At 34.3% G+C, this 22,052-nt stretch overlaps 1 protein-coding gene across 4 annotated transcripts; it reads right to left on the bottom strand.

Annotated features, from left to right (window-relative positions):
- Nucleotides 1-74: 74 nt before the first annotated feature.
- golim4b (golgi integral membrane protein 4b) lies at nucleotides 75-20,867 on the bottom strand. Of its 4 annotated transcripts, XR_012387299.1 has the most exons (14): nucleotides 19,618-20,095; nucleotides 17,568-17,642; nucleotides 17,339-17,388; nucleotides 17,166-17,219; nucleotides 16,890-17,040; nucleotides 13,182-13,264; nucleotides 12,882-12,965; nucleotides 10,054-10,113; nucleotides 8,830-9,163; nucleotides 7,075-7,148; nucleotides 6,487-6,612; nucleotides 3,081-3,134; nucleotides 2,901-2,990; nucleotides 75-962 (listed from the first exon to the last, which is right to left on the bottom strand). XR_012387299.1 is itself a non-coding variant. In XM_073917046.1 (13 exons), exons 5-13 carry the CDS (start codon nucleotides 17,017-17,019, stop codon nucleotides 888-890), a joined length of 1,050 nt encoding a protein of 349 aa, XP_073773147.1. In that variant the 5' UTR covers nucleotides 17,020-17,040; nucleotides 17,166-17,219; nucleotides 17,339-17,388; nucleotides 17,568-17,642; nucleotides 20,694-20,867; the 3' UTR covers nucleotides 75-887. The 4 variants fall into 4 exon arrangements, 3 of the variants coding, with proteins under 3 accessions (XP_073773147.1, XP_005171346.1, NP_001014371.2); XM_073917046.1 differs by lacking the exons at nucleotides 10,054-10,113; nucleotides 19,618-20,095 and adding an exon at nucleotides 20,694-20,867; NM_001014349.2 differs by lacking the exon at nucleotides 10,054-10,113 and having other exon boundaries at nucleotides 83-962; nucleotides 19,618-20,050.
- Nucleotides 20,868-22,052: the final 1,185 nt, after the last annotated feature.

Genomic DNA, 22,052 nt, shown 5'->3' with positions numbered 1-22,052 from the left:
CCTGACCAACCAGGTTACACTTTCCGTGGGCGTTTGAGGTCTCATATTCGGCTTTGGGTATACTTTACAATATTGCAGTAGTATTGTAAAATCTTTATTAGAAAAACAATAAACACAGCATCTCATTTGCATGAACAAATACAGATCACATTCATATAAATGAGAACGCGAAGAGTTGGGAGAAAAGGGGGTTAACTAAAGCACCATTTTGATATTATTCTTTTCAACAATATCTAAAAAAAAATGAACAAAAATATTCGTTTGGCTTCATGTAAATACGTAAAAAGCAACTGTTTGAATGTAATTCAGTGTACATGAAAACTACAGTTCCAAAAATACTTGAGTTTCTTGCAAGTTTAGTCCCAATGTGCAAGTTTTCACAATAAAGTATAACTCACCACAGGAAAAGTACTACAAGTTAAAAAGTATAAAAACACAAAAAGCTTTGCAATACATTTTCATTTGTTCCTCTTCTTTGTTGTTCCAATAATGCATTACTACTTTTAATAAAGTGAAAATATAAGTGAAAATTATTTTAAACACATTTTACTTGTTTCTTACAAGTGAAGAACTGAATGAATATTTAAAACAAAAAATAAATAATAATTACTTTTCTGCCCAAAAGAAATCATTCAAATATTCATCGACATATTGAATGCATATCAGCAGGATGCCAGTTCCTATCGCCTTAGTAAGATCAAGAAGACACAAAGCCTTGATTAAAAATAAATGCTGAACAAATCCTTGCATAAGTCTTGCATAAGCACAAGTAGTCAGTTCTTTAGAGTTGTTGCAGTTGTACTTTAAGTTTCCGCCAGTCAAGAAGAGATGTGTAAAGCCACTCAGAAGACAGGACATCTCAGTCTTTTGATTTCTTTTTTCCTCTTTCATCCTCTTTTTATTAGTTTTTCTTTAAAGTACTCCTGATTGGCAAACGTTTCTGATTCTGGGTTTGCATGATCCTGAAACAATAATTGTAATAATAATCATTTAGAAAAACAACTGTACAATAATTAAATTCCTTTATTCTCAAAGTGCACTATTTTTATAAATATTTTAGTGCATTTAATTTCTAACTGCACTACTGGACAAAAGTTTGAAATCAGAAAGATTTTAAAGTCCCCATGAACCGGAAGTTGCAACCGTTATTGTTTTCGTATTGTGATGCAGTTCTGAGAGAAACAGAATATTAAAAGAGAAAACAGTGGGCGTGGCTTGTTTTTTTTTACCGCAAGCTGAATGGATGTAAAGTAGGCATTTCATTCAGAAAGGTCAGGAAAAGATGTTGGGGAGAATCATTACAACTTAACAGACACCTGATCTTCACCATTTCTGTTTGTTCTCAAAACTGACAGTTGGAGTACAGCATGATTAAATGTTAACCATGCCTAAGATATAATGTGATAATTTAACTGAAAAAACAAAAAGTACTTTAACAGAATTCAATTTAAGATTAGAAGGGCAAACTTTTATTCTTAATGCCATGCACAGATGTATTTGTTCAAGCCCAAAGCTAGCAATGTAGCAATTGTCCTCATTTGTAAGTCGCTTTGGATAAATTTTGATTTTTGATTTCTTGGGGACTTTAAAAATATTTTTAAAAGATGTCTATTCTTCTCATAAAGGCTGGGTTTATTTAATCTAAAATACAGTACAATACAGTTTCAATTCATTGTTTTATAATTGTTTCTGTGATTTTAATTTGATTTACTACTGCACAAGAAATACTTTTTATTTTTATCAGTGATGAAAATTGTTGAGCTGCTTCATCATTTTCTAGAAACTGTGCAGTATCATACAAAGGTACCATTTAAATATTTTCATTTATTTTTATCCATCAAGGACAATTAGTTAAAAAAAATCTTTAAATAAGTAAATGTGTTATTTTTACTAAACAAAAGCAGGGAAAAAGTTTTCAACATTGATATATATATATATATATACAAATAATTAGTAATAACAATTAGTAACTGATCAAAACAAAAAACCATCATATTATAGAGATTTCTGAATGATTGTGTGACACTGAAGACTGCAGTAAATTCATCTTTAAAATTACAGAAATTAATTTGATCATAAAAAATATGAAAACAGAAAACATTATGCATACGTATGTATGTACAGTTGAAGTCAATTATTAGCCCGTCTTTGATTTTTTGATTTTTCTATTTCCCAAATGATGTTTAACAGAGCAAGGAAATTTTTACAGTATGTCTGGTAATATTTCTTCTTCTGGACAAAGTCTTATTTGTTTTATTTTATCTAGAATAAAAGTTTTAGTTAAAGTTATAAAAATAATAAGTTTAAAGTTATTAGCCCCTTTGAGCTAGATTTTTTTCAATAGTCTGCAGAACAAACCGTCAATATACAATGACTTGCCTAATTACCCTATCCCGCCCAATTAACCTAATTAACCTAGTTAAGCCTTTAATTGTCACTTTAAGCTGTATAGAAGTGTCTTGGAAAATATCTACTCAAACATTGTTTACTGTCATCATATCAAAGATAAAATAGATTAGTTATTAGAAATGAGTTATTAAAACTACTATGTTTAGAAATGTGTTGAAAAAAATCTTCTCTTCATTAAACAGAAATTGGGGGAAAAATAAACAGGAGGGCTAATAATTCTGACTTTAACTGTATATGTCTTTTGCTGTCATTGGTTTCATGTAAAAAATATATACAAGTTGAAAAAGTTTTAAATGTTATTAATATATCACAACATTGCTGTTTTTACAGCATTTTTGAGCAGCCTTCTTTAAAACAAAATGTAAAAAATCCTGATTCCAAACTTTTGACTGCTATACATTTAAACATTTTAGCTAAAGTACAAAGAACAGATTCCTCTCTACTTGTTTCCCTCCCTGTTCTCTGACTGCTGGACAGAGTGTTTGTCTGACCTGTACTCCATCACGTTCAGTGTAGAGATCTTCTTCGCTCTCGTCTTCCTCCGCTCTCTTCTGTCTGTTAAGAACGGATTCATCAAGAGTCTAATGGATGAAGGGAACAAGTCATTTTTCAAGTACCATTTTGTATCTTGTACTCAGCAAGCCAGTCCATCAATGGCTGTATTGCCTCACCTCTTCCTCCACATCGTCCACATATTGCTCATCCGGCTCTGGATTGCCTGCCACCTATTGATATAATGCATCAGTAATCTGCTTATCACTTCCCACCAGTGGATTGAGCTAAAGCATATACAACGGCAAATTCCTCAACAGGCTAACAGTTTTTTAAAATATAAAATATTAATATTCTATAATATTTGGTTTAAATCCCTAAGCATAATGATTTTAAATGCTACAGCATGATAAAGAACCATACACTCAAAAAATGACGTCTGTTTGTTCAGACTACTTATTTAAGTGAAGTTTATTTATAAACTAATTTTGAGAGGATCACGTGATTATGATTAAACACGGCTGATTCTGCATTAACTATGTATAATCCACCAATCAGACGATTCCTAACACACTATAAAGAGCCAGGGTTTCTCACTACAGTCATCTTCGATATGAAGAGTTTCCTTCCACATTCCAAAAACATGCACTACGAGTGGATTGATCAATCTAAATTTAGCAATACAGTCAAACTCTCATCCAGCAGGATATCTCTTCATAGCAATCATTGTAGTCATCATCTCTTATCAAAAAGGGGGAGTTGTTGAGATCTACCTGAGCTCAAAGCTCCCTTCTTGCCCTGCAAACGGCAGGGAGCCCAGGGCTCAAAGACCTTTTGGGCTCTCTCCCGGGACAGCATGCTAAACTTGCTTATAATAAATCATCGACTAAGTGTGAACTTTTAAAAATGAGCTGAAACAACATGACAACATGAGTTTTTATAGCAAGAACTTAATAGTTTTATGTTCAATCCACTTACATTTGTAAAAACTAATTAGTTGAAATAATTCCTTCCAGCAATTTTTAAAAAATTGTATGAAAACGGAAGGATGGCGTGGTGGCGCAGTGGGGAGTTGTCACCTCACAACAAGAAGGTCACTGTGTTCATCCGCTGTGTAAAACATATGCTGAATAAGTTGGTGGTTCATTCTGCTGTGGCGACCCCTGATTAACAAAGGGACTAAGCCTAAAAGAATGAATGAATGAATGAATGAATGAATGACAATGTTATTTCTTTTATAAATGTGCTAGTTAGGCGCCACGCTGGCACTATAGGTAGCATGATCACCTCACAGCAAGAAGATTGCTAGGTTGAGCCCCGACTGGGTCAGTTGGCATTTCTGAGTGGAGTTTGCATGTTCTCCCCGTTCGCATGGGTTTCCTCCAGGTGCTCTGGTTTCCTTCACAGTCCAAAGACATGCGCTATAGGTGAATAGGTTAATCTAAATAGCCAGTAGTGTATATGTGTAAATGCAAGAGTGTATGGGGTTTCTCAGTGTTGCAGCTGGAAGACTGTGTAAAACATATGCTGGATGAGTTGGCGGTTCATTCCGCTGTGGCGACCCCTGATTAGTAAAGGGACTAAGCCAAAAAGAAAATAAATAAATGAATGTGATGAATGAGAATTAAGTTAGATGATAGCAAATATAGTCTAAATATAAAAATATCAGTGGTTTATAATCACTATTGTTATTAATATTAAAAGAAATATTCAAATGAAAGTTTTAAGAAAACAAAATGAGAAAGAGAGAGTGAAAGCAATGATTTTATTCAGCAATAAACATTAAATTGATCAAATTGAAACTTTTCATGAAAAAAGTAAAATTCTACTAAATAACGTATATTAAACAACAAACAAGTAACACACTGCAAAAATGTTTTTCTCACTTCGATTTTTTTTTCTTGTTTCTAGTCCAAATATTGAACAAGTCTTAAACCAAGAAGCTTTTAAGTAAAAATATTGTCTTATTTTCAGGAATAATAATTACAAATTAAGCGTGTTTTTCCTTAGAACAAGCAAAAAAATCAGCCAATGGGGTAAGCAAAATATTATTTTTTCAAAGAGAAAACAAGTTTATTTTGCTTACTCTATTGGCAGATTAGTTTGCTTGTTTTAAGGAAAAACTCACTTAATTTTGGCTTTATTATTCATGAAAACAAGACAATATTTTGACTTAAATGCTTCTTGATTTAAGAATTTTTAGATATTTGAACTAGAAACAAGAGCGACATGGTGGCGCAGTAGGTAGTGCTGTCGCCTCACAGCAAGAAGGATGCTGGTTTAAGCTCTGGCTGGGTCAGTTGGCTTTTCTGTGTGGAGTTTGCATGTTCTCCCTGCATTCGCGTGGGTTTCCTCTGGGTGCTCTAGTTTCCCCACAGGTGAATTGGGTAAGCTAAAATCGTCTGTCATTAATGTGTGTGAATGAGAGTGTATGAGTGTTTCCCATTGATGGGTTGCAGCTGGAAGGGCATACGCTGCTTAAAACATATGCTGGATGAGTTAGCGGTTCATTCCGCAGTGGTGACCCCAGATTAATAACGGGACTAAGACAAAAAGAAAACAAATAAATAAATGAACTAAACCCAAAACAAAAAGTCCAAGTAAGAAGTGCAGTGCATAAAAACTCAAAAAAGCAAAATGATTTCAATAATATACTGTGACAAAAACTTTTAAATAAAAAAAAATAAGAATCTCTAAATCAGCTGTAAATCAGCAGATAACAGTGACTACGCTTACAAGGACACCGATAATAAAATTATTTGCCTTAATCTGAATAAGACAATAATTTGATTAAGGTGTTTACATTAGTTGCTTTTTGAATGTTCCTTTCATGATCCCGTTTTACATGTTATAGCACATAATTCGATTACCATCATTGCGTCACTACGCTATCCACATCTCCTCCAGTTTCATGTTATTTCGGGTGTTTCATTTTTTTATGTCAACTTTAACTGCAGTTTGGCACTTTCACTTTCATTCAGGAATATTTCATGCATGCCCCCATGACAAATGAGATATTACATGCGAGTATGAACTGCTGGAAGAGTGTAGTTTTAATGGAATTTGATAGCGCATGCTGTATGGGAAAAAAAAAACTGCAGGTGTCTGAGGTCCTTCACTGACTCGATAGGTGTAGAGAACAATGTCAAACAGCCGTGTGTGTATAGACTATCCTGTTGAAAAATGCAGTGAAAATTCCTACGTGATGGTAATAGTTTAATTAAATAACTTTAATAATGCAACTAAAATCAGCATACTCCACATGTCTTAATCCGTTCTCTGTTTAGTTTGATTATGACCTTAATTAGATTAAATTAATCAAAATTAGCTGTTTACATGGTAGACTCTTAATCAAAGCATTGTCTTAATCGCATTAAAATCAGATTATTAGTGCCCATGTAAACGCACTCAGTGATTTCTAAAGAAACATTAAGAGTTACATGACATTGTAATATTAAATGTAATATTTAATAGTTTTAGTGCTTTAAAACACAAACACAGACACACAAAATAAAGAAAGTTGTCCAAGAAAAGATCAGAAGTCACAAATAATTGAAGAGGCTCTTGTCCTTCTTCTTAACTCACCACAAGCTGTTCATCCTCTTCAGGTCTGATCTTGTCCGCATTAGTCTTGTACTCGGTTTCTTCTTCATCCTCTTCTTCGTTCTGGTTGTTGGCCTCAATCTCTGTGTTCAAGTTTTTCCCTATGCCCTGCTCAAAAGAGTCATTTTATAGAGAGAATAAGTCATTAATAGAAAAACTGCAACTTCAAATGATGTAATTTCCTGTGATAAAACATTAAAGAAATTTTAATTTGCACTTCAAAGTCAAATAATCGAGCTTTTCAAGAAATAATACAGAGAAAGTGCTGCCACAGTGTTTACGCCACAGTGCCTTGATGTTATTGAATAATTAATTTATGACTCTGCATGCAATTTGTCTACATTCGTGCAGTGTGTAAGTGGTCTGAATTAATTTTTTCTCTCTCGATATGTGACACAGATTTCTGAACAGCTTCAACACAAACATCAATCTTTTCAAATCTGATTTGGGCAGCTTTCAGTTGTCTGATCATGCAGTTCTTCTGCAGTGCAGCATAGGAAAAAATTTTTAAAAGAGTCTTCTAGATGTACTGTATATACAATAACATCTACATAGTATTATCACACACACCTGTTTTTGAGCATCCTCCACATGTTTTGCTGCATCTTGTCCTGCCATACCAAGGAGTGTTTGCACAGCATTGCCTGTATTTTGGGAAAGTAAAATAGAAGTAGTGTAAATGTGCTATGTTCATTACTATTTCAGGATTTTAAAGTTTTTAAAATATGTATTTTAAGCTCACCAAGGCTGAACTGCCTTTAATATCATACATAAAAACAGAAATTATTCTAATATATATTTTTTGTAGCAAAAGAATTTCATTTATTATTATAATTAAATTATAGATTTTTTTTATTCTAAAGACTGTGATGAAAAAAAACTGATGCCTTTATTTAGCAAGAATATGTTAATCAAAAATGACCATTATAGATAATTAAAATACATTTTAATATTCACCTTAAAATAAATTCAACAAAATTACATCAAAATTAAAAAAATGAATTCTGTTTTTCATTTTTTAATTCAACTTGAAATGTATCATTAGCCAATATAATTGACTGAGTAATAATAATAATAATTAAGCCCTAAATTAGCATATTCAAATGATTTCTGAAATATCATAGGACACATTAAAAATGCAATAATGTTGCTTATAATTCAGCTTTGCCATTATCATATATTTGTTATATAATCGGATTAAAATTAAAATGAAAATTTACTAAAATTACAATCTGAAATATTTTTTTTTTAAATATTAAACACTGTATGTATTCTAAACATTTGTCCAGTAGAGTAAACAAACACTTTTGTTTTCTTTTTATCCTTCTGTATTTATTAGGCCATCTCAGCTCGAAAAAAAAAATCACAAAAAAGCCAACACCTGCCACAAAAATACCCTTTTTTATTAGCAAGAACTGGATCCAAAGCCTTATAAGTACTAATAATGATTAAGTCAGAGGTCACCACAGCGCAATGAACCACCAACTATTCCGGCATATGTTTTACGCAGATGTCCTTCCAGCCGCAACCCAGTATTGGGAAAAGTGCTAAATCAGCATATTCAAATTATTTCTAAAAGGTCATGTGACACTAAAAATGATAGTAATGAAGCTGATAATTCAGCATCAGACATTAAATTAACAAACTGAAAAAAATTAAATATAGTCTGATTAAAATTAAATGTCAATTTACTAAAATTACATTCTGAAATATCCTGCAATAAAATACAGCAATTGTACATATTAATATTTCAGAATTTACTGTATGCTTACAAAATAAATACAACCTTGGTGAACACAAGAGGCATCCCAGGTAATTTTGTGTTTATTACACATCTGATATACATTTAAACATAGACAGCTTGGCTAAAACAAGGCTAAACTTGGGCTGTTAGTGAAAATCTAATAGACATCTGAGACCAAAATTCTAGTCATCAAATAGACAGATTAGACAGACTTTATACTGTATGTGTAGGCATTCATTTATGTTTATTTGATGTCTAGTTTTGGTCTATTCTTAGACGTCTATTAGATTTTTTCTGACAGCCCAAATTTACTCTTATTTTAGCCAAGACGACTATGTATAGACGTCTATTAAAAATCTATTTAACCTTTTTTAAAAACAAAAAATGATTGCTGGGATATTTCAAAAATAATAAAAACTTATCTAGAAACATAAACAGTTTTCTTTTATCCTTATGTATTTATTAGGCCATCTCAGCAACACAACTATCAAGCAACACTCTGGACTTTCATCCAAGAACCCCTAGCTTCATAAAAAAATCACAAAAAAGCCAACACCTGCTACAAAAATACCCTTCCTTACCAGCAAGAACTGGTTCCAAAGCCTCAAAGTGCGCTTTGGTTGTGTGAAGTGGCTCCGTCTGTGTCTGTTTCTCCAGGCTTTGGCTTAACGTGTTGCGAGGGTTAATGCCCAGCTCTTCTGGGTTTGATAAGGAATGTTCCAGCTCTGCCTTTTCCCCCTTATCCTCTCCTCCTCTATCCTTTGATGTGCTTCTCTCCTCTTTCTTGCCGTTTCCCTCAGCAAAAATATCAATTTGCCGAGGCTGCTTCATTGCCACTTTGGTCACATTGTTATTTTCAATCTCCAACACACCTCGAGGGGAAAAGCCTTTTCCATTTCCCTCATATCCTTCCACCTGTAAAGGAGAAACATCCCTATGACCAAAGTGTGGTGTGGCCTGATGATAAGACACTTGCATTAGCCACAGCTACACATTTAGCTACAAGAGTTTTCTCATCCTCAAGTTGACAAACTAGCTCAAATGCCTTTGATTATATACTCTGACTGCGGTGGGAAGTGAGAATAATTCGAAAAACGGATTAAGACTTAATCCGTTTGTGACGTGAGAGTGTGAACGGCACACATTCATGTCTACAGCAGGTTCCTCTATAGGCTTTCTTGCAAATAAAAAGGAATGGATGAATGAGTGAGTCTTTAGCGATGTACATTTTACATTTTCCTTTGTACCTGAATGGGTTTATAATGCAGATCCTCATTTGGGCGTTCTACTGTCTCTAGTCTATAGCTGCCAGTGCTTTCGCTTGCAAATTTATCAATTTTAGCTGCAGCGGATGCTTTATATAGCTTTTGCACCTGAAGCTTTATACAAACACTGAATCAGGATGGAGTTAGAAATTCCTCAAGTGATACTTTGTGATGCTTGGATTGGGTAATGAAAGTCAAATAATACGAGGCCCGACGCTACTAGAGAAATATGCTGACTCAGCATAGAGAGATTCGAAAACATAAATTAAATAAACAGTCAGGGAGAAAATGTGCTGAATTTATAATGCAAGATAACTGCACGTAATAAATTCTGACCCTCATAAATAATTGTTATGAAATATATTCCCCCGGATTTATTCGAGAACCGACGATTACATGATTCTGCTGAAGATATGATAACCTGCAATGCGAGGTGAGGAAGAATAAGTAGTCTAAATGGTAGAATGGGGCCGCATTATATCCGGTCAGATGTAATGACGGTATTAAAATGTTAATGGCAGGCAAACATGCATCACTCACACAGGGTCAGCTGTCGACTGTGGAAACGCATCTGTAGTTATTACAGCTTGAACCTGAGGCCTGAGGCGTAAAAGAAAATTCAGCCATAATATGAGACTCCTGCAGACTTGCTCAGCACAATGATATATATAGAGATTTTTCAACAAACTTAACTTAATTCACTCATCTGTCTGCATGTGAAATGAGAAAATGATTAGTAGGTAGAAACGTTTGGGGTCAGATTTTGTTATAATTAATGACATCATGTATTCAGCAAGGAAGTATTAAAGGCTCAATATGTAAGATTTTTTCATTATTCATTATATATTTTGCTGAATTATGTAATTAAATTATCCTGAATGTTTTGAAGAATGTTCAAATCCAGATATAAGCTATTTTAACTAGTGACACAGATGGTATCCTGTGTCGCCATGCTTATGACATCACACATCCTCGATTTCTGGGTCGGTTTTATAGAAAATGGAGAAAAACCAAAGATGCTTTAACATTGATTCATTCATTTTTTTTTCGGCTTAGTCCCTTCATTAATCTGGGGTCGCCACAGTGGAATGGACCGCCAATTTATCCAGCATATGTTTTACGCTGCGAATGCCCTTCCAGCTGCAACCCATCACTGGGAAACACCCATATACTGTCATTCACACACATACACTACAGACAATTTTAGCTTACTCAATTTACCTGTATCTTTGGACTTGTGGGAGAAACCAGAGCACCCGGAGGAAACCCACGTGAACAGGGAGAACATGCAAACTCCACATAGAAATGCCAACTGACTTAGCCGAGGCTCGAACCAGCGAACTTCTTGCTGTGAGGCGACAGCACTACCTGCTGCGCCACTGTGTTGCCCTGCTTAAATATTATTTGTTTTATTTACTATGATAAAAACAGCGCTGTTTCTTCCCCATGTGATCACACCCAGAAGAACCTGAAGTGTAAAATTATATACTGTGCCTAATTAATTAATAGTGTTTTGTATGGCTTGTTTTTTTTTTACCCCAGTTCTCAGTTGCGCCAACCTGATTTCACCAAGTAGGACATGTTCCTGGATTAACATCTATGTTGATCCTGGAACAACATTCCAATCAGCCAATCAGAATTAAGGGATATGTTTACAGTTTATGCTTACGGTTAAATTTATGCATTTCTATATGATAGTTATAAAACTATTTTTCCCCTCTGATTTTGGCAATAATTTACAGTTATATAGGGGTAGTGAGTAGGTATGGATTGCATTTTGAACAAAGATGATGTTCCAATATAGATGTTAATCCAGGATCACATAGTAATTGGCAAAATCATGATATGTTTATCAGTTGTTATTTGTTGTCAATGTTTCTGTTAAGTTGCACACCTGTTACTTGTTCTGATTTGCATTTTCTGTATACATTAGTTATATTTACATTACACATATAAGACTTCAGATTTTGTTCCCAGTACTTTCTTCCGTGTCATCAGTGTTTTTGTGATTGTGTAGTGTTTATATTGAGTTGATCTGTCTTCATTAAAGTCGCCTAGAATATTTTCACATTATATTTACATATTTTGTCACTCAGCACCATGTAAACCAATTCTAAATAATCTTATAAAAGGGATTATTAAAATTATTTCTGAAGGATTAGTGGCAGCACAGTAGCTCAGTGGTTAGCACTGTCGCCTCACAGCTGGAAGGTCGTCGATTTCTGTGTGAAGTTTGCATTTTCTCCCCGTGTTCGTGTGGGTTTCCTCCGGGTGCTCCGGTTTCCCCCAGTCCAAACCCACAAAGCAAAATATCTCAGTCCCAGCTCTGGCCCACACAATCAGCTTTTGCTTGGCCCACATGCCGCAGTGAATTATGGTACATGACTGGACCAAATCTGGCTTCCAAACAACCCATGAATCATTGTGCTTTAGGTGTGCTATGGGCATACTTTTTCTCAAAGTGACCTGATTGTAGCCTCTAAAATAATAAAATAATAAAAATGTATTTTAAATGTGGGTTAAGAAAAGCCAAACTTACATGGCCCACATTACAATTATTACCAATTTACATCTTTCCCAAGTCTTGTGTGCCACCTTAAAGACGGTGCCACCTCTGCCAAACCAGTGCCGGATGAATGCCTGCTGTGCCAGATTTATGCCAAATCTGGGCCAGAATTCCGTGCAAACTGGGAAAACACGTGGTATAGGTGAATTGAAGAAACTAAATTGGCTGTAATGTTTAAGTGTGTGTTTGAATGCGAGAGTTTGTGAGTGTTTCCCCGTGCTGGGTTGCGGCTGGAAGGGCATTCGCTTTGTATAACATATGCTGGAAAAGTTGGCAGTTCATGCCACTGTGACAACCTCTGAAAAATCAGAGACTAAGCTGAAGGAAAATCAATGAATGAATTTCTGAAGGATTATGTGACACTGAAAAAGTTTACATCACAAAAATAAACTACATTTTAAAATAAGTTTGAACAGAAAGCTCTTATTTTAAATAGTAAAAAATCTCACGATTTTAGTGTTACTACTGTATGTTGACCAGCTTTACTGAGAATGAGAGATTCAAACATCCTACTGACCCCAAACCTTTGAACAGTAGTGTTTTATCTTAAAAGGTTAGACAACAATTAATGTTGTCTTACATTAATAGCAAACATCATACATTAAGCGTTAAGAAGTAGTACCGATAAGCAACATGAACAGTTTATTTTATACTGGCATGTTCTTTTATGTGCCTATTTGTCTATTATTTGTTAAAAGCACTGCGGCATGCAGTGGCAGACTGTGATGTATTAGATGGCACACACAACTACATATCTTGATTCGGTCAAACATAAAAACAATACTGATGACTGTAATTGTACCTGGGCTGCAACAACTGCATTTTTATGGTCTTCTAATGCCAGTGAGAGATGGTCTTTTGAAGCTTGCAGATTCTTGTGCTGTTCCTGAAATGGTGCAATTTCTTTATGTCATCTTTGTATAATCACAGTACTCAAAAATCATTTACCACACGTTTTCACTAGATTTCGTTTATATCCTCGACATTACAAGCTGAACCAGAAATACTGTGTGTCCTTAACTGAACTACAACTTGAAAATTCAAACTCCCTTTAAACCCTAATCACATAATGCATCCCAGAATCCTTTGTAGTTTCGCTGACCTGCACGTCAAGTAACTGCGCGTAGATATCCTGATGAGCTTTCCGCAGCTGTCGGTTCTCCTCTCGAAGGTTGTACACGTTCTCTACAAGGAGAAATCAGGTGATGAAAGACTCTGACAAATGTATATGGTCAAGCGCATTTTATATGGAGGGAAATGGATTTGCTATGAGCCTTGAAGGAAAATGGTTCACCCAAAAAATGAAAATCCGCTGTTAATTTAGTCACCCTCCAAGAGCTAGGTGAGTTTTTTTCTTCGGTGGAAGATTAAACATTTTTTAGCTGAATCCGTGGTCCTTGGTGATTCATAAAATACCAAAGGCTACTGGAGATGTTAGAGTCCAACACCAAAACAAACACAGGCAAAACAAGATGAATACCTGAAGCTCCTGATGATACAATACACCAAGGTCCATCTATTAAAAATCATATTTAACAAAATACGATCTAACAAAATGTCACGTACATCTTGAATAGCATGAGAGTAAGTAAATTAACAGCAATTTTTTTATATTTCACTTAAAAATAAAAATACACACATGTTTTTTTCAGCTTTAACTGATTCCAAACCTGCATGAATTTATTTCCTTTACTGAATACAAAAATGATATTTTCAAGAATCTGGATAAACAAACATTCTGGTGCTCATTAACATACATGATATTTAGTTTTTTATTTTCTCAAATGCTGACCAGCAAAAGTTTCAACACGGGCTCCTTGTGGATACGTACCCCTGTCTACATTTATGAAGAATGCAAATTATGTAGCCAGAGGTATGTCATTTCATCTTTAAAAAGAATGCTATGAGTGGTATGACACAGTTAACGGCTTCTGCTCCTTTTAGCACTACCAGCTGCCTGCATAGCTTCATGTGGATGGCTTCTTCATTTGGTTTACAGACTTGGGAAGTGGAGCTAAGTTGACCGCGATGATGGGGTTCGAGTCTGGCGAAGAACGATTATAGAAATCAGGTAAAATAAATAAATTAACAACAGGCTGAAAATGTGATAAAATCACACAGCTGCAACGGCTTTTTTTTTCTAGATTGCTTTTGAAAACAGTATTGGTTGGGTTTAGGGAATGGGGTGGATGGGTCAGTCAGTCAGTTGACAGCAAGCTGGCCTGGAGTGCGTTTCCCAAACAACGACGTACGTAACTCGCAGCTGAACTGTCAAAGTACGATGCATCAGTTGGGAAAAGAACGATGTAGTGACAAGTGTTTCCCAAAACCCGAAGTTTATAAAACGCCCATAATGATGATCTGAACGGTTAAGTAACTTCTTCTTTAGAGAAGAACCCCATAATTTCTTTGTGGAAATTATATTATTTTACACGGACATGCAGTTAAAAAAAATCCAATATTAGTTTTGTTAAAAACATGCACTCATTTTCCATATTAATTGAAATATATGTGAATAGCAGATATAGGGCCTATATTTCCTTTACAAATATTATTTAGAAAATTATATATTCTATTCTAAACATTAAATCACTTACAAAAGCTAACACGTGTTCTAATATCATATATAAATCATATATTAAATAAATAATGAGGCCATTTATTAAGAAATGTAATATTTATTATTTATTAGGAAATGAAAAAATCCTTCTTTAATAATGATATTACTAATATTAATGATGATGACGATGATTATTAAGTGGGATATTGTTTATTCATTTTTTTTTTTGAAAAGTCTACTTTTACAATTTGACACATGCAAACTACCATGTCCCATATCATAAAGTACAGACACTTAATAAATAACCCACTATAAATTAAAAGCATTATTGATGCTATGTTTTTTTTTCACAAGCTTTGGAGATGTAACATAAATTCCACTTTTAAATAACAGGTCACCTATAGCTTTTGTCATGAGGTTGTGTTCAAAGTGACATCAATTTTTTCAAAGTGCACTGCGAAGGGAGCGCAATTGTAAACATTAGGATTGCTAAAACTGAACTGTAAAAATACTTTGAAAGCAAATAACACCTAAAAGTGACGACTTCAATGTTTTTTTTTTATTTTTAATCATTCCAAGTTTAAATGTTAGAATGTTCTAAATTAATAGGGCATGGGGGATAAGTGGGAATAGAACACAGCCAGGAACTTTGTTTCTAACTACAGCTCCAGAGGTCAGAGGTATAGTTGCAAGTGCACAAGTTTGTGACACAGTTTGCGAATGTTCGTTGAAACGATGGATTTTGGAAATGGCAAATCACTGAACTTTGTTTGTAACAACAGAACTTGCATCCTTAGTTGGCTAACGATGGTTTTGGAAAACGCACCCCTGGTCGGCTGAAGTGTATAATGCATCCTCTGATGGATTTAGAAAAGGACACGAGAGAAATTTGAAATCATCAAAAAACATACACAGCTGCCTCTGGCCAATTTGCAAAAACAAGACTCTGTGAGAACACACATTTTTGGTTTTGTATTTTGATGTACGCAGAAATGTAGACCTAGGTACGTATCTATAATGAGCCTGGGAAAAGTTTGGTTGACTGCATTCTTCAAAATATCTTTTTGTGTCTGTCAGTCCATACAGGTTTGAAACAATAAATGATGACAAAATATGTGACACGGACCACAAAACCAATCTTATATTGGTATATGGGACGTTTTTTATTATTATTTTATAATAGTTTCTTGTATGCCCAAAATCATTAGAATATTAAGTAAAGACTATGTTCCATGAAGACATTTAACACATCTCCCATCATAAATATGTCAAAACCCAATTTTTGATTAATAATGCGAATTGCTAAGAACTTTTAATGTGATGTTTTTGAACACTCAGGTTCCAGATTTTTAACTAGTTGTATCTCTGACAAATATTGTCCAACCCATGGCTCATTCTGAAAACCTATATACATTTCTGGAGATCGTTAAATAAATCCTAGGAGCTACATTTTATTTTTTTTTTGGATGCAGTTTTTATTTTCACAAATCCACCAGAGACTGTTGTGTATGCATTTGAGATCTCAAATTACTCTTGTGACATTCGCACCTGCTATTCTCACATAAATCCACCAGAGGCAGCTGTAGACTGACTGACAGACCCACCGACTGATTCCCCCACCCAACCCACTTCCCTAAGCCCAACCGACAGTGTTTTGTAAAGCAATCCAGAAAAAGAAAAGCACACTGATTTTTACCACGTTTTCTGATTTGACAACATTCTCACACTGTTATTTACTTGTTTATTTTAGTTTTTGGCTTTTGTTTTTGTCTTCTTGAACTGTTCTTCACCGGACTCAAACCACATTGCTGCAGTCAACTGTCTGCATCTCAAGTCTACCGACGTACATGACGACAAATAACTGGACAAATTGGTAACAGCGGGAAAGCCGTCCATACGAAGGTAAGCGGTCAGCTGGGAAACATGAAAAAGAACAGCTTCATACCGCCTCTTAGCATTCGTTTGAAAGACAAAATGCAGCCATATGTACATCTGGCTACATAATTCACGACCTCCAGAAATGTACATAGGGCTACGTTTTCAGAATGAGCCTATGTCGATATTTTCATATCCTAACAAACTATAGGGAAACCAATTTATTCATCTTTCAGATGATATGCATTTATCTCAATTTAAAAAACACTTGTTACTAGTGGTGTTTTGGTGCAGGGTCACATATATTTATTTCTGGGTGAACTGTCTCTTTAAATTTGATGACTCTGAATACATTCCCCCAGCAGACTAATTTACCTTTAAGTCTGGATATTTCAACCTCCTTTTCCCTCTGCAGGTTGTCTATTTTCAGCCTGTGTTCATCCAGAACACGCTCATGATCCTGCCCTTGATTCTGATGCTTCTCTTGAAGCTCATAGTACTGCATCTTCAAATCTTCATGTTGGGACTGATATAGACATATAGACAAGATTCCAATCCAACGGCAAATGATTAGGTTTAACAAAATCACTATTAATACATCATATTTCAAACAAAGTTACGTAATTGCTTCCATTACGAATGGCATCTCACCTGCAGTATTTGGTGCTCTGTCTGCAGAGAATTCAGTCGATAGGTTGAATCTTGCTGTTGGGTCGAATGAAATTGCACAAGTTATTATTCATCCACAACAGCTGAAACAACTCGGTCGGCTCAATCATGTTTACGCATCATTAGCAATCAAAACACCATACGTTTTAAATTACCTTCTCTTTGTTGAGGGCCTTCTGTGACTCCCGCTTAAACACGAGGAAATCTATGATGTATTGACAATCAATAGAGGCTTTTAAAAACAAACGTCAAGCACACTGCATTCAGCACAACCTGGACTCATTATCATTCATTATCTGTCATCATCATTATCAAATCGCATCCAGATTAAGTGGGTCGCGTATATCAGGAAATCAATTGATGTGCAAATGAACAGGACATTACCCTCTTCAGCCTTCTTGTGCTCTAGTCTTTCTTTCTGGAGGGATTTCTCTAGTTTAGAATGGTGTTCGTATACAACTGAAAAGAGAAAACATGTTTTTTACTGCCATTTTGGCATGCAAGTGCAATGTAAAGCAACCATGACAAGAAAAAGTGCATTGGGGCTGCATCTGAAATGTATTTATTTATTTTGAATGAGCTCACAACTACTAAAAAAGTATGCTCTATTCAGTATGAAGGTAATCTGCATAGACGTAATGCATCAGTTAAGAGCATCAGTTGCATCACTTTACTGCCATCCACATAACCTTTTCTGTAGTCTGGGATAGTAAAGTCTCCAAAAGATGCATACTTCAAAATCTTCCTGGTCAGCTGGGTAATTTTAGATTATGAGTATGAAGAAATCAGGCCTACTTATCTTATCACATGACTAACTATAGCTTAAGTGTAATTTTCCTGTACTTTACTTCATTAAAATTATTAAATATATGTATAATTTCTGGAATAATAGTTATAGAGTATTATAATCCTAAACAGCAATCAAAGTAATTTAAAATAGCTTTATTGTTGATAAATATTAGTTAAAATATACCGTTTTTAAGGTATATTGCCACAGCCATACCACCCTGCAGCCCAAGAGCGCTTACTCACTGAAGCTAAGGATGAGACGTTAAAATACGGATGAGATGTTAAAAGTTATTAAAAATCACTTCTCGTAAAGAGTTTAGGTGTAACCCTGGTGTCCTGGCCAAAATTCCCTCCACAGGCCCTAACCTACTTTATAATGGCCTTTGGCCTCTCAATCTTACCCATCCACCAAATTGGAAAAAATAAAAAAATATTTTTATCTTAGTTGTAAACCATGGTCACATTTATTGTACTGCCTTAACAGTTAGTTAATTTGCCTTTAATAAAAGTTATTATTATTGTTATTATTATTATTACTATTATTATTTTTTTTTTTTTTTTAATATATAAAAATAGAGTCGGCTATTGAAAAATACACTACCGGTCAAATGTTTGGGCTCAGTTTTTTTCATGTTTTTTTTTTAAAGAGAATTGTTCTGTTCAACAAGGTGGTGTTTATTAAATGTAAAACATTTGTTAAATTGTTAAATATTTATTACAATTTTAAATTTTAAATACAATTTCTTATTGTATGTTGTTTCAAATGAAGTTATTACTACAGTCATTATTGCTTTTATTACTATTAATAATAATAATAATAATAATAATAATAATAATAAGAAGAAGAAGAAGAAGAAGAAGAAGAAGAAGAAGAAGGAGAATTAATATTAGAGTGATTTCTGAAGGATTATGTGACTGAATACTGGAGTAATGAAGCTGAAAATTCATCATTAAAATAACTGGAATAAATTATGAAATTAAATTATAAACTGCTCTTGAACAGTTATTTTATAGTGCAATAACATTTCACAATTTATACTTTATTTTTGATTAAACAAATGCAGCCTTGGTGAGCAGGACAAGCATATTTTAAAACATTTAAAAATCAAGACCTCAAACTTTTGACCGGTAATGTATTAGGCTATGCCTGAATCATGTTTACTTGTAATTATAATTTATTTTAAATGGCAAAATAAAAAAAAATAGATTAAAGACAGAAATGTGAGTTTATATGTCCTTAAAATAATTCCATAATGAAACAGATGTGATCTGGATAGTAGTTGACAGGTTTCAATGATACTAACACCATAATATGGCACAGAGAGGTGAAAATCCTCAGTGTAGTGATAACCAACGTCTGTCAAAGGAGCCCATTCAAAAGCTTAGAGACAGAAAGCAAATCAGTATTCTCAAGGAATGTTGTTCACAAAAAAAAATGCTTATGTTGTGATGATGCGTATTAGCTGCTCTATTATCCTGCGCCAAATATTATGCGTGGATAAGAGGAATTAACAAACAGGCCAAAACATTTTGAATGGAAATCTCCGGAGGCTCCCATCAGATTTCTCCAAACAATCAGATAAGCCCTAATCAAACATCTAATACAACGTGCCTTCGCTGTAGGATCTTTTGATTAATTTTGTACCTTGCAGCTGCGCAGAAAGAGACTCTTGATGCTGCTGGTACTTCAAAGCGGTCGCCTCAGTCTTTTTCAGCTCTTTATGCATCTCATATGAGATCATGAAGGCGCACAACGTCCCGCAGACGAAGATGACAAGGAGGAAAGACTGAAATATTCTTCTCTGTCGTCTCGAACAAATCCCTTTCCCCATCTTTTTTCCTCCTCTTCTTGAGTAGACAGTATAGACTATGTGCCATCCGATTCTTCAGAGACGTAAATGTTTAGGAAAGCCACAATGATCCGTCTGTTTATTTTTTTCTGCTCGCGTTGCTGTCCCTTTAATGGACGCACCAGTTGCTTTCTTACATACTTTTCTCTTACAGCTAGCTGTAATTATAGGCTACTTAGCCCTTACGGAAAAAGTAAGTCCGACTAATGGCTATGAATTGGCTTTTTCAAAACTTTCATACGTGTCATTCTGAAAGGACTATCATTAAAGTCCGTTTTTTTCTCGCCAACTCCTCCCTTTTGAGTGCAGTGCCACCCAGAGGCCAGTGCGCGAAACTAAAGCATTCACATAGATCAGGCTCATTTTAAACCAGTGTTTTTAATTAATTAGGGTTAATACTTTGGTGCTGGACCTTTTTTTTTAATTCTACAGTTAAAGAATTTACTATATTTTGATTCAATATTGTTTATTTAAATGTTTTGTGTTCTTATGAGACTGTATGGCATTAAAATGTTTATGCAGTAGTTATAATTGAATATTAAAACCTGTTATGTTTTTAATAGACTTGAAATCATAATCCAATGTAAATTTAAATGCAGACGCATAGGTTTGGTTTTATTCGAATGCATTCACTTGGATTAAAGCTGAAAAGTATAGTGGACAAGTAAAAATGAAAATTCATTCATTCATTTTCATTTCAGCTTAGTCCCTTTATTAATCAAGGGTCGCCACAGCAGAATGAATCACCAACTTATCCAGAATATGTTTTACGCAGCAGATGCCCTTCCAGCTGTAACCCAGCACTGGGAAACACCCATACACCCGTGCATTCACACATATACAAGCTGCCAATTTCGCCTACCCGATTTACCTATAGTGCATGTCTTTGGACTATGGGGGAAACCGGAGCACCTGGAGGAAACCCACACAAAAACTGGGAGAACATGCAAACTCCACACAGAAATGCCTTGTGACCCAGCCAGGGCTTGAACCAGCAAGCTTCTTGCTGTGAGGCGATCGTGCTACCCTCTGCGCCACCTGTTGCCTAAAATGAAAATGACATATTTTTTAAATGTCTTGCTGATTATTGCCATAAAAAAAATCTCACATATGCAGCTTGAATTGTTAAATGTATATGATAATAAATTACTCTAAAATATATTCACATTTTCAATATATATGAAAATGAAAGATTTTTATTATGATGAAAAAAATGTACTGTATTTTTAGTGTACTGTAGTGTTACAGTTTTTATTGGTAGGCTATTCAATTATATTTATGAAGTAATAATGGTCTGCTATGACCTGTTAAACAATTTTTGAGCATGTAATGTAAATATTAAACCCAGATGCTTATGTTTGATATCTTGTTTCAATGAAGAAACACGCTGGATTATTCCTGATGTGGAAAAGCTAAAAGAGTGAAGCTGTAATATGCTATTGAGGCTTATTTTTAATATAATATTTATTTTTCATGTTTACATAGCAAGTGCTAAAACCTTTACAGAGTTTTATACAATTCCAATAAAGTAAAAAAACAATCAAAATATTCCTGATGTGAAAAAGCTAAAAAAGTGAAGCTGAATTATGTTATTGAAGCTTATTATAATATAAAAATGTATTTCTTTCTTTTTAATGTTTACACAGCAATTGCTAAAACCTTTACAGAATGTTATACCATTCCAATAAAGCAAAAAAATGTATATACATATATATATGAGTAACCAAAATGTACATTTTCAAAAAACATGACAAAAAGCAAACATTGTCAGTTCATTCAATAAAACAATGACATATTCTTATTGGTGATGTATTGCATCTTTACAATAAGTGCAAACAAATCTATTCATGTCATATATAGTCTATTATTCATGATGTTGAATGTAAATTGAAACCAGCAGTGTTGTCTTTTAGCTTATTACCTTAAATTCTGTTTTCAGCATGACTACAATGACTCTTCATAAATAAAACCTTTCTTGCAGTTATGACAATGTCACCAAGGTGTGAATATGAATTCAATCCTATCAGATTAAAATTACACCCAACTGTGACTATAATCTCATGTAACAGCACCGCCCGGAGAGATAAACTGCAGAAGACAAATACCAAGATCAATATTCGATCAGCAACTTATTATTGATAAACCATTTATAGTTTGTATTTTTTCAGACCTTTGAGAAAAGTTTTTTTTTCATTAGGAGTAGACATGTGAATGCAAAGGTGCCTATATT

Source organism: Danio rerio, chromosome 2, assembly GCF_049306965.1.
Source record: "Danio rerio strain Tuebingen ecotype United States chromosome 2, GRCz12tu, whole genome shotgun sequence".
NCBI classification, from domain to species: Eukaryota; Metazoa; Chordata; class Actinopteri; order Cypriniformes; family Danionidae; genus Danio; species Danio rerio.
The sequence above is the reverse complement of the archived record's forward strand: the minus strand, read 5'-3'. Positions and strand labels throughout refer to the sequence as shown.

What these genes read in the sequence shown, in the direction of transcription:
- golim4b (NM_001014349.2), bottom strand. Translation starts at nt 19,804, where the DNA reads ATGGGGAAAGGGATTTGTTCGAGACGACAGAGAAGAATATTTCAGTCT. An exon ending in GCACAAGAAGGCTGAAGAGG is followed by an intron (nt 17,389 to 17,567) that starts GTAATGTCCTGT and finishes AATACATCATAG; the next exon opens with ATTTCCTCGTGTTTAAGCGG. An exon ending in AAGAGGATGAACAGCTTGTG is followed by an intron (nt 3,135 to 6,486) that starts GTGAGTTAAGAA and finishes TTATATCAATAG; the next exon opens with GTGGCAGGCAATCCAGAGCC.